This window comes from Staurois parvus, unplaced genomic scaffold (genome assembly GCF_062004578.1).
Source record: "Staurois parvus isolate SC_StPar_1 unplaced genomic scaffold, SC_StPar_1.0 ptg000029l, whole genome shotgun sequence".
Classification (NCBI taxonomy): domain Eukaryota; kingdom Metazoa; phylum Chordata; class Amphibia; order Anura; family Ranidae; genus Staurois; species Staurois parvus.
Window position 1 is genome coordinate 1,651,062 of NW_028317825.1, and position 13,371 is coordinate 1,664,432.

The 13,371-nt window shown below is 41.1% G+C and overlaps 1 protein-coding gene across 1 annotated transcript in view; it reads right to left on the minus strand.

The window, feature by feature from the left end:
- Nucleotides 1-13,371, minus strand: part of LOC149471050 (4-hydroxyphenylpyruvate dioxygenase) — a 56,208-nt gene that overhangs the window by 3,054 nt on the left and 39,783 nt on the right. The window contains exons 10-13 of the mRNA XM_089658022.1: nt 10,884-11,046; nt 8,417-8,488; nt 4,887-5,009; nt 4,689-4,805 (exon numbers count right to left, since the gene is read on the minus strand). Of these exons, the coding sequence (XP_089514148.1) occupies nt 4,689-4,805; nt 4,887-5,009; nt 8,417-8,488; nt 10,884-11,046 (475 nt within the window). The remainder of the gene's footprint in view (nt 1-4,688; nt 4,806-4,886; nt 5,010-8,416; nt 8,489-10,883; nt 11,047-13,371) is intronic.

Consider the following 13,371-nt stretch of genomic DNA (forward strand, 5'->3'; position numbering starts at 1 on the left):
TTCGGTACCTTCAATTGCGGCACTGGCTACTCTCACTGAGGGCCACTTCTGCTTTCCCATATCAGACATCTGCCTTTGAACGGCTTTGCCAGCAGCGTCCGGGCGCCCCGGGCCTTATCTCCCTTCTTTACGCAGCTTTGAACAGATGCTCGTCGCACACTTCTCTTTCATATGTAGTTCAGTGGGAACGCGACCTGGGAGTGGCTGTGGATCCGGAGGACTGGAATAAAGCCTGGTCACTCATAGCTAAATGTTCGTTTAATACGACCACGCTGGAAGCAGCCTATAAGGTATTGTTTCGTTGGTATTGGGTGCCGGCTCGTTTGGCCCAGGCTAACCCTGCCTGTAGTGATCGATGTTTTCGGGGTTGTGGCCATCGTGGCGATGTACTGCATATCTGGTGGTCATGCCCGAGGTTGGTTCGTTTTTGGTCTCGTGTGTTTGGCCTCCTTTTCACTTTGTTTCATCTCTCCATACGCCGGGATGCTCGGTATGCTTTGCTTCATTGCCCCATACCGGGCCTCTTGGCTCGTCAGCAGCGATTGGCTTCCTATTTGTTTTTATCGGCCACTAGGACAATTGCCCAGGCCTGGAAGAGTCCGTTTGTACTTTTTCAGGGGGTGCGGGATCGTATGACTACTATGATGCTCAATGAACAGATGTCGAGTATATGCAATGACTCTCAACATAAATTTTTGAAAATATGGGAACCGTGGTTGCAATATGCCTTTCCCACGCTCCCCCCGGCCAGTGTAGGGAGGTGATGGAGTTTTGTATTGGCGCTCATGGACCCTTGCTCTCTGATGTGTGTTTTTGTTTTTTCTCTTTCTTTCTTCTCTGCTTTTCTTCTTTCCTTTTATGTTTGTTTTGATGTGACAGTGGACAGCTGTCTTTAGTTGCGTTGATCTGAGTTTCACTGATGTTATTGTAACCTATGTGCCATTGATAGCCCCTACGTGGGCATACGTTTTGCCTTATTGGAATTAGAGCGTTGTCTGCTCTATTATACATTTTCTATCGGTGCAATTGATAGCCCCTGCGTGGGCGTGTTTTGTTGCCTCTGTTTTATACTGTTTAAAATTAATAAAAACCATTGAAATACAAAATACAGACACTTATGCAGGCCATAGATGGGGAGAAAACCGGCCATTTTTTTAACAAAAAAAGAAAAATCGGTTGTTCAATAGGCCAACGTTACCACCAACAGTAAAATAAATCGGCCGATTTTCTTCCCGTCTACGGCCGGCATTTAATTGCTTCTGTCCCTGCAGAGAGCCCCACTATTATATTTGACATTAAAAAGTAACGCGGTTGCAACATTCTCCTCTTCTTTCTCTTCTTCCTCTTCTTCTTTCTACTCTGCTTTCTCTTCTTCTTCTTTCTCTTCTTCTTTCTTCCTCTTCTTCTTCTTCCTCTTCTTCTTCTTCTTCCTCTTCTTCTTTTTCTTTTTCTTTTTCTTCTTCTTCTTTTTCTTCTTCTTCCTCTTCCTCTTCCTCTTCTTTTTCTTGCAGGTCACGGCTCATGCGCAGATTTTTTTATCGGTAAAAAGATCGGCCGATTTGCCCATCATTGCTGCGAAAATCGGCCGATCAGCAAAATCGGCCGATTTTTTTCCAACTTTACCGATCAAAAAAATCTGCCAAAATCCAGAAAAACAGGCTGACCAATTAACCCATTAACAGTGCAAAAATTGGCCGATTTTTTTTTTTCGGTTGAAAAATCAGCTGATTTTCGACTCATCTATGGCATGCATTACCTGTCCCTCGGTACAGCGGTGTCTTCACAACCGCTGGGTTCACCATCCGTCTTCTCTACCTGGAGCCGCCATCTTCAGTGTAGGCACCCGGCTGTGACAGCTGGCGGCTTCCCAGCCGGGTGCCCACTGTGAAGCGCTGCGCTTTGTGAATGGCCCCGTAGTCTTCTGGGACTTGTCACGTATCCCAGAAGACTACAGGGAGGGAGGGTAGGACATCTTCCGCTTCCGATCGCCTAGGCGATTGCAGCGGAAGTAGGAGCGGGTACCTGTCAAATTCAATTACCCGCTCCCCAAAGGTGCCAATCCTTAATGGGGAGCGGGGGACAAAGGCTTAAAGCGGAACTTCCCCTTTTGGGTGGAACTCTGCTATAAATAAGCAGTATTGCCGTGGTCAGGTCATAACACTGTTTTATACACTGTGAGGAAAGTCCATTTTTTTGTTCTTGTGCTCGTGTTATATCACATAGACTATTACAGTGTCATATGCACACCTGTGTGTTTCCCCGGGGGAAAGGGGGGGGGGAATTTTTGTGTTGCCTAGGGCAGCACACAAAGGAAATACACCACTGACCCTGCCCAGTGAGAATACTTCAGTGGTCAGATATGGATACCTATAGTTTATATGCTGAAGATAATTTATGTGTTTCCCTGAAAAATATAGTAAACCCAAAATTTAATTGAAAAAAATCTTTCTGTGTGTGCACTACAGCCGTGGCCAAAAGTTTTGAGAATGACACAAATATGAATTTTCGCAAAGTCTTCTGCTTTAGTGTTTTTAGATCTTTTTGTCAGATGTTACTATGGTATAATGAAGTATAATTACAAGCCTTTCATAAGTGTCAAAGGCATTTATTGACAATTACATTAAGTTAATGCAAAGAGTCAATATTTGCAGTGTTGGCCCTTCTTTTTCAAGACCAATGCAATTCACCCTGGCATGCTGCCAATCAACTTCTGGGCCACATCCTTACTGATGGCAGCCCATTCTTGCATTATCAGTGCTTGAAGTTTGACAGAATTTGTGGGGGCTTTTTTATTCACCCGCCTCTTGAGGATTGATCGCAAGTTCTCAATGGGAATAAGGTCTGGGGAGTTTCCTGACCATGGACCCAGAATTTCGATGTTTTATTCCTCAAGCCACGTAGTTATCACTTTTGCCTTATGGCAAGGTGCTCCATCATGCTGGAAAAGGCATTGCTTGCCACCAAACTTGTTAGTGAGTTGGGAGAAGTTGCTCTCAGAGGATGTTTTTGTACCATTCTTTATTCATGGCTGTGTTCTTAGGCAAAATTTTTGGAGTGACCCACTCCCTTGGCTGAGAAGCAACCCCACACATGAATGGTCTCGGGATGCATTACTGTTGTCATGACACAGGACTGATGGTAGCGCTCACCTTTTCTTTTCTGGACAAGGTTTTTTATTTTTGGATGCCCCAAACAATAGCAAAGGGGATTCATCAAAAAAAATTACTTTACCCCAGTCCTTAGCAGTTCAATCCCTGTACCTTTTTGCAGAATATCAGTCTGTCCCTGATGTTTTTCCTGAAGAGAAGTGCCTTCTTTGCCGTCCTTCTTGACACCAGCCATCCTCCAAAAGTCTTTGCCTCAGTGTGTGTGCAGATGCACTCACACCTGCCTGCTGCCATTCCTAAGCAATCTCTGCACTGGTGTTGCCCCGATCCCGCAGTTGAATCAACTTTTGGAGATGGTCCTGGCGCTTGCTGGACTTTCATGGGTGCCCTGAAGCCTTCTTCACAATAATTGAACCTCTTTCCTTGAAGTTCTTGATGATCCGATAAATGGTTAATTTAGGTGCAATCTTAGTAGCAGCAATATCCTTGCTTGTGAATCCCTTTTTGTGCAAAGTAGTGATGACTGCGCTTGTTTCTTTGCAGGTAACCATGGTTAACAGAGGAAGAACAATGATTTCAAGCACCACCCTCCTTTTAAAGCTTCCAATCTGTTATTCTAACTCAATCAGCATGACAGAGTGATCTCCAGCCTTGTCTTCATTAACACTGGCACCTATGTTAACAAGAGAATCACTGACATGATGTCAGCTAGTCCTTTTGTGGCAGGACTGAAATGCAGTGGAAATATTTTTTTGGGGATTAAGTTAATTTTCATGGCAAAGAGGGACTTTGCAATTAATTGCAATTCATCTGACCACTCTTCATAATATTCTGGAGTATATGCAAATTGTCATCATAAAAACTGGGATAGCAGACTTTGTGAAAATTAGAATTTGTGTCATTCTCAAAAAATTTGGGTCAGGGGTGTACTTTTCTCTGTTGATGTTTCTGTCACTATTGGACTATTCATCACTGGCAGTTACAGTCAGGTCAAAGTGTTAGCCAGCATTTTGTTTAACACAAAAAATCCACATGTTGACAGATCACCTATAGCAACCTGCATGTCAGAATGGGTGGGGTCCAAAGGATGCACCAAAGTGAAAAAGAGACAAGATGGAAAATTAAATATACACGAGAAATAAAAAACACAGCAATATGTTATTGGCAGAAAACATTACAAATGTGAAATTGCTGTTTAAAGTATATCTGTCATTGCAAGGATGGTAAACTTCTCTAAGGATGGTATTTCAAGTGTTTCCAATTGCCTTCTCAAAGACTCAGTTGCCTCGTTGAATGCCTCTGGTGCCCCCAAGCCCCAAAACACTAATGCAAACACCAACTTTCAGCTATGTAGGCAGTGTTTGGCCCCATTTGCCTTTGGTGCTTCATATTTGATCTATAATTGCTATTTACAACTTAGATTGCCATGGGTTGTGCGGCTCTTGGGATCTCATAGAAGATAGCTGAGGCACCTATAGCTGCCCAGTGTACATCACACTGACAACTTACTGAACACTGATTGCAGGTACACTGTTACTGTACACACTTATTATTTAAAAAGGAACATCTACTATAACTCACATGATGATTGTATCTTTGTATAACTTCTATAAAGAGAGTGGGCCTGTCCTGCATTGGCTTGGAGAAGATTTGAAGAAGGTAGCCTTTGTCGTCATAATCAATTAATATTCTGAGCTCCTGTAAATAAGAAAAAACAACATAAAACAGACTGCAAAACTGTATCATTTATATAATTTGCTTGTTAAATAACAATAATACCTGTAGCACACTCAAATCTTCTTTCACTGTGATCTTGGCAGTTTTTAGTTGTTTTCTTAGATCCTCGTAATAGGTGTCAGGAGCAGAAAGAAACTCTATGCCACGAGATTTCAGATGTTTCACCTGCAGGCATATATTTAGTTTTAGAAACTACATTTGATAAATAGTGAAATAAATAAACCAGTTAGTTATCTGCAGACAAGATGGCATGACTGCATGACATGACTGCATCTGTATATGTATTTACTCACTATGTAACTTTTCTTTTGTACTCTGTAGTATCAATATTAGAAATGAATGTCTAGATTTGTAAGATGGTTATACAGACTAGGCTGATTACTACTAATTACAGGTCAAGTGTGATGCTCCAAATGACCTGGGTATGCCTTAGATTAGGGGTTTCCAAACTTTCTAAAAAAAAAGGGCCAGCTTATTGTCCTTTAGACTTTTGAGGGGCTGAACTGTGGCCATTGGGAGTAGAAAATGCCTCAGTGCTAGTGGGTGTTAACAATGCCTAAGATTTGTTGGTCAATGGGAGTAAAAACATTACATTACAAAATGTAATGTCAGTAGGTGGAGAAATTGTGCCCATCATTGGTGTTAGTGGAAGGAATGGTGCCCCATTGTTGGTGTCAGTGGGAGGAATAGTGCCGCATTGTTGGGGTCATTGGAAGGAATAGTGCTCCATCGTTGGTGTCAATAGAAATAATAGTGCCGTATTGTTGGCATCAGTGGGAGGAATAGTGCTTCATATTAGTGGAAGGAATAGTGCACCAAGGGTAAAGGTTGCAGTTTGTAAACCTCTGCTGGAGAGTATACTTTGTGGATGGCAGTATGTGCTCTGTTTGTTACAAATGATGCACTCGGAACAGGTGACTATGTGACCATCTAGGATCTAGTGGGCAAATGATTGCTTTCAATCACTGCACTTGGTAAGACCAAATAAATGTAAACCAGCACTTCTGAGTGTGCAGAATAAAGAACATGTACAATGAAGGAAATAAGTATTTGATTCCCTGCTGATTTTGAATGTTTGCCCACTCACAAAGAAATTATCAATCTACAAATCGAATGGTAGGTGTATTGTAACACAGAGACAGAATAGCAACAAAAAATTCAAAAGAAATGCATGTCTAACAAATTATGCACTGATTTGCATGTTTATGAGGGAAATAACTATATGATCCCCTATCATTCAGCAGGATTTCTGGATACCAGGTGTCTTTCATACAGGTAACAATCTCATTGTGTTATCTGTATAAAAGACACCTGTCCACAGGAGCAAGCAAACAATCAGATTCCAAACTCTCCACCATGGCAAAGACCAAAGAGCTGTCCAAGGATGTCAGGGACAAGATTGTAGACCTACGCAAGGCTGGACTGGGCTACAAAACTATTGCCAAGCAGCTTGGTGAGAAAGTGACAACAGTTGGTGCAATCATTCACAAATGGAAGACACACAAAACAACTGTCAGTCTCCCTAGGTCTGGTGCACCATGCAAGATCTCACCTTGTGGAGTGTCAATGATCATGAGAACAGTGAGGAATCATCCCAGAACTACACGTGAGGATCTTGTCAATGATCCCCAGGCAACTAGGACAACAGTCACCAAGAAAACAATTGGTAACACACCAACAAGGATTGAAATCCTGCAGTGCCCACAAGGTCCTTCTACTCAGGAAAGCACATGTCCAGGCCCATCTGAAGTTTGCCACTGAACATCTGAATGATACAGAGGAGGACTGGTTGAAAGTGTTGTGGTCAGATGAGACCAAAATCAAGCTCTTTGGCATCAACTCAACTCGCCGTGTTTGGAGGAGGAGGAATGCTGCCTATGACCCCAAGAACACCATCCCAACTGTCAAACATGGTGGTGGAAACATTTTTCTTTGGGGGTGTTTTTCTGCTAAGGGGACAGGACAACTGCACCGCATCAAAGGGACGATGGACGGGGCAATGTACCGTCAAATCTTGGGTGAGAACCTTCTTCCCTCAGCCAGGACATTGAAAATGGGTTGTGGATGGGTGTTCCAGCATGAAAATGACCCAAAACCCACGGCCAGGGCAACAAAGGAGTGGCTCAAGAAGCACATTAAGGTCCTGGAGTGGCCTAGCCAGTCTTCAGACCTTAATCTGATTGAAAATCTGTGGAGGGAGCTGAAAGTTTGAGTTGCCAAATGTCAGCCACCAAACCTTAATGACTTAAAGAGGATTTGCCAAGAGGAGTGCGCCAAAATCCCTCCTGAGATGTGTGCAAACCTGGTGGCCAACTACAGGAAACGTCTGACCTCTGTGATAGCCAACAAGGGATTTGCCACCAAATACCAAGTCATGTTTTGTGAAGGGGATCAAATAATTATCTCCCTTATGAACATGCAGATCAGTGCATAATTTGTTAGACATGCATTTCTTTTGAATTTTTTGTTGCTTTCTGTCTCTCAGTGTTACAATACACCTACCATTCGATTTTTAGACTGATCATTTCTTTGTGAGTGGGCAAACATTCAAAATCAGCAGGGGATCAAATACCTATTTCCTTCACTGTATATACCACAAAGCCCACTAAAAGAAAATTCTCCAGAACAAAATCCACTCTGCTAAATAAAATAATGCATACAAAAATGGTTTAAAAACACAAAACATGAAAACTGCAATGGAACCTGTACAATATGCAGCACTCCACAATTAATTAAAAACACAAACAGGCAAAAACATACCCACATATCCCCATATGTCATCACCAGTCGTTCCTAAATATGCAAAATGATCAGCAGCCAAATAGGATACTCATGTAGAACCCTAAAATAGCATAGCATTGGTGGGGTTTGAATGACCTTGGGATCACTATTTGTTTAAATCGCTCCCTCTAAGCATTAGCTGCTTGTCCCTTTTACTTTGTAGAAAATGGAGCAAAACAGTCTTTTAAACTGATTCATCATATGGGTTGGAAAGGATAGCTTGGTAATTCTTGAAGGCGTAATAACGTATTTATCTATACTTTTTCAGTTCACTTCTTTCTGGGCAACATGTCCCCACCTATGGCTGGTGGTATCACAGATATGTGGATACCTTTTGTTTTCAGAAGACAGAGGACTTTCACACCAATCATTGACTAGGTCACATTATCTTGTACTGCTTTTGGCAGATTATAATACAGTTAATGATTAAAATTGTCCTGCTAAATTTTGTCTGTAATTTATTTCATCCAGATTTTCACTAATTTGTGTAAAGAAAAATAGAAAACATAAATACCCAACATTATGTTTGCTGCTAGAATTGTTATATAAATTTAATTGCCAATGCAACTTTAATTTTAATTCCTTCATAATAACTTAGAGCAAAAGGAGACTTAAAAAAATATAAAGCAGACAAGTTTCAAAACATATACAGGTATTCATGCACAAACTCGCATATGTAAACACACCACCCTCTTAGCCAAACAGCACAGAGATCAAAGCCTTAGTCACAGGAGGACTTGCCCCTCCCTCCGTTGCCTATTCTTTTATACCTATCTGTCTGCATTACTCACTGCTTTGATGATGTCGGAAGTATTAAGTGCAATGTGCTGTACACCAGCACCATCATAGTAGTCCACGTACTCCTGTAAAATATTAAAGCAAGGAAAGAGGTCATCCTTTTAAACTATGTCAGTTTTGTTTTTACCATATCCTTATGTACAGTAAACACTTAAAAAATACAGGAAGAATACATTATGTTCATATAACATTTATACGTATGGATATGTGTGCACGTAGAAAAAGGGAAAATAATGCTAACCATGCTGTCATGGTTTTCTGTGTAGGACTTCAGTTTGTGCAATGCTGCTAGACTCATCTGCCTAACCAACCACTCAGTGTCTTCCACCCCTCCCTGCCAATTCCTCCATTGGCTACCAGTTGCCTAGTGAATTAAATTCAAATACTAACAACAACATACAAAGCCATTCACAAGTCAGTCCCGGGCTAAATCACCAATCTGGTCTCAAAGTATCACCCAACTTGTCCTCTCTGCTCCTCCCAAGACCTATTGCTCTCTATCTCTCTTGACTCCTCCTCCAATTCTCTTCTTCAAGACTTCTCCAGAGCCCTTTCCATCCTCTGAAATTCTCTACCCCAGTCTGTCCAGCTATCTTCTATTCTGGCCACCATTAAGCGATTCCTGTAAACTTATCTCTTCAGGGAAGCCTATCCCACCTCCACTTAACAAATGAACTTTTAATTCTTCCATCAGCTCATCCCTCATAGTTATTATCTTTTGTACCCCCTTGCTCCACCCTATTAGATTGTAAGCTATATGAGCAGGGCCCTCTTAACCCTCTTGTATTTTATTGTATTGTAACTGTACTGTCTCCGTAGTAAAAAGCTGTGCAAACTGTTGGCGCTATATAAATCCTGTATTATAATAATAATAATAAAATAAGTATAGGTGGGAAATGGCAAACAATAGAGTAAGGGCATCTGATAAATTGTTGCTCTGCATAGATTTTACTGGTTGAGTAAATGAATGGTAGGTATTAGGCCTGGACTGTCAACATGGTACTTTGCTAAAACATCTTAATTGTCTGAGAGTATCTGTGGGCCAACTTGGTTTATTGTTTCTGTTTTCGTAGGTCAGCCCTGTATAATTAAAATAAGGTGTGACAATGTAAAATACCAGTTGGTGAGTACATAAAACAAAGAGAGGCTGCACTATGTTTTTCTAAATTGTTTATGGCCCCTCAAATATTGTTTCAGGTTTTTTTTGTCCGTTGTTTCATTTTCAAAGTATGTCTCAAGGCAAAAACTTTTTCTCTCTTCTGTAGAGAGAAAGGTAGCAACAGAGATCCTTTGATCTTGATGATTGAGTTATAGCACCACATACAGGAGTAGGAAAAGTGGCAAAAAAACAAAAGTACAGCCTAGGGTTGGCTCCTGCTGGTAGTCAAAATCCTCATAGTGCTAAGACATAAGGTCCTAGGCTCCATGCTGGGAATTCATTCCCTTTGTTTTGCAGGGAGTTCTTTATTTTTTTTCCTTCAGTCTATAGATACCTTTCTCCCCCTGCTCCCCTGTCAAGGCGGTGCAGTACATTTAGTTTAACTGGGCTTGTGGGCTTTCCTTGTGTGGATGGCAGGTGACAGGTTTACCCACAGCTACCATCTACACTTCCACAGCCAGTGTTGTCCCAAGAGAAAAATTAACCAGAGAACACCATTCCTACAGTCAAACACGGAGGTGGAAACTTTTATGCTTACGGGCTGTTTCTCTGCTAAAGGTATAGGCCAACTTTGCCACATTGAAGGGCCAATGGACGGGGCCATGCATTGTAAAATCTTGGATGAGAAACTTCTTCCCAGAACACTTAAGATGGGACGTGAATGGGTCTTCCAGCATGACAATAACCCAAAACATACCAGGCATACAAGGCAACAAAGGAGTGACTCAAGAAAATGCACAAGGAAACCTTAAGGATTTAGAGAAGGTCTGTAAAGAAGAGTGGACCAAAATCTCTTAACAAGGGTTTCTCCACCAAGTACTAAGTCATGTTTTGCTTGGGGATCAAATACTTATTTTACTCACTGAACTGCAGCTCAGTTTATAACATTTGTATCATGTGTTTTTTCTGCATTTTTGGTTGATATTATGTCTCCATCATTTAAAATACACCTATGATAAAAACTATAGACCCTTTATTTCTTTGTAAGTGGGCAAACCTAAAAAATCTGCAGGGTATCAAATAATTATTTTCCCCACTGTACTTCAAAACATGTTACTATTACTTTTTTATTTCCTCATATTTAAATACAAATTTACATATAAACAAAGGAAAAAGGAAACAAAATAGAAAAAATAACTATTTCCACCCTAAAAATTTTAAAATATTAGCATGGCCCTAAGATATTTCCAGTCATGGTGGTTTTCATCTATAGAGAAGGAGGTGAAAATCAACACTGTCTCATCCAAAAAAGTATTCAAAATATTGAACATTAACATTCTGCAAGCTTGGAATCTGATTACCTGAATCTGTGACTTTTTCTTTCCAGCAGCTGGCTCATTTATTGGCATTTTTATGGTCTCTTCATAATTTGTTACCACAATTGAACGTAATGCACTATATTCGGTATGAACCTGTTTGTCATCTACAGACCAGAATCTATGAAATAGCAAGCAATTTTGATACCTAGAAAATTATGAAACAAGAAGATCAATCTATTTTGATTTTATTATCAATATTGATAACAAACTAATGTAATAGAGGTGGGAAAACACTGCATTGCATTTAAAACAGGTAAATAAAAGAGTTGCTATATGAAAGCTGATAAGTGCAATAATTAACATCACAAATGTGGTAGTGTTCACTTGTAGTTCAAATATACAGTAGTTCTATTTGCAGCAGGCTGTTAGCTTTTTGATGGCAATTCTCTTAAAATATTATTTTTGAGATAGAAAATGATTGTGAAAATATTTGTGTATTATGTAATAAACTATTTCCTTTAAATTCTTTACATGGTAGCTTCAGAATCTAAATAAGGAACCAAAAGATGTTTGTCTACTTCAACGAGTGCTGCCATTAATACATTACATCCAAAATCAAGTTATGAAGTTTTATTCGGATAGACGTCTAGGTGCCAGGTGGGTACTTAATTCAAAATAATACTTCTAGCATCCTGAAAGCATCCCCAAACAGCAGCTGTTATGACAGTGTCTGTATTAAAAATTTTCTCCAGTATATCCTGGCTGGGACTACTTGATGGCATTAACAGAGGGGAGTGGAACTTAAATTAACTGTGGCTGCGTTTTCTGATACCAAGTGGATGTGTTTTCAACACATTTGCAGCTATTCGTCGTGAAACTGTGCATACATTGAATCTTTGGAAATTGGGGCAAAATCGAATGTTAATGGGAAATTTTCTCTCCAGTTCGAATGTTCTTTAGAGAGGATCCAAACACATCTAAGCACATCCATAGTGGTCAGTGATGCAGTGGATGGCTGAACACAGTAATACTGGATTCGAGATTGTAGTTCACAACAGGCCAACACTGTGAGCTGCTTACTATGATGTGTGCAAGGTACAGGAGAGGGATTGTATGAAGGAAAACTCCATTTTGGCAGTTGGGGTTTGCTTGAATGTGCTCTGGGTTATTGCTTGCCCTAACACTTGCTGGGAGGTTTGCTGTCATGTTCTACTTCAGTCCAGAGATTTTCCCTGCAGTTCCCTGCCATCATAATTCAACCCACTTCCCCTGAGCTCTGGTTATTCTGGCTCTGCCCCTGGCCTGTGACTGGACAGTGAACAAAGAAGCAGAACAGTGATAAGCTGATCTCTCTATCACTCTGTCATCTACTCCTACCTCCTGTTTCTTGTTAGAAAATGAACTGATTGGTTCCTTGTGCTGTTTCTTCCTGCTACAGTCCCCCTTAAACTTGCCTGAGCCCTATCTCGATCCAGTGATGTGTACGAGAACGCCACCAGGTCTCTTTCTTCTCATTGGCTGATACAGCAGCGGTAGCCATTGGCTCCAGCTACTGTCAATCACAGCCAGTGAGCCAATGAGAAGTGAGCACAGGGGAGGGGGGGTTGCAGAGCCGGGCATTCCGTGTGTGAATGGACACAGAGCAATGGCTCGGGAACAGCTTGCTATAGGGGCACTATGCAGGAGGGAGGGGCCAGAAGAGAAGGATTAGGGCTGCTCTGTGCAAAACCACTACACAGAACAGGCTTGTATGACATGTCTGTTATTTTTAAACAAAAAAAAAATTATCACATTAAGTTGAAAAAAACCCCTTTTAATGGTAGCTCCCCCCCTAAAAAAAAATACTCACCTAAGCTCAATCTCATTCCAGTGCTGCGCATGTTTGCAGTAGTTCTTGTCTCCTCTCCCTGCTCTCAAAGGATTGGCTTAGAGCAGCAGAAGCCATTGACTTCTGATGCTGTCAGTCAAAGCCTGTAAGAAGAGTTCAGAGGGCGGGGCCAAGATACTGCTGTGTGTTTGATTAGACGCAAACAGCCCGACTCGGGATCGAGCATTTACGAGTGACCCTATAGGAAGTGGTTTCCTATGTGGGCACTTGGCGGGGGACCCCAGAATAGGAGGATTGGGGCTGCTGTTTGCAAACCTTTGAAATTTTTCTAATAGGTTTAAGATGGCAAATAGCATGCATATGCTGCAGAATAACACAAATATGGTCAGCGGTTAGCCCTGTCGACACCACTTTGCCCGACATCTTTTGATTGAAAAATCAAAGGAGGCAGGTGGAAAATTGTAGGAACTCAGGACACAATAGCCTCAGCAAGTTTGGCCTAATTGGCAAATTATACCACTATCAATCCAAAGAAATATCATCAGTATACATTTGAAGAATTAATGTCTTCTGTGAATCTACTGAAATATCTTCTTCAAGTCTTTAATTAAAAGCACATCTGAGTAAAAGTCTTAGGCTAGGTTCATATTCATGCAAGTTGAGGTTGATGCGTTTTTCCAGTGCGTTTTGTGGTGTGTTTTG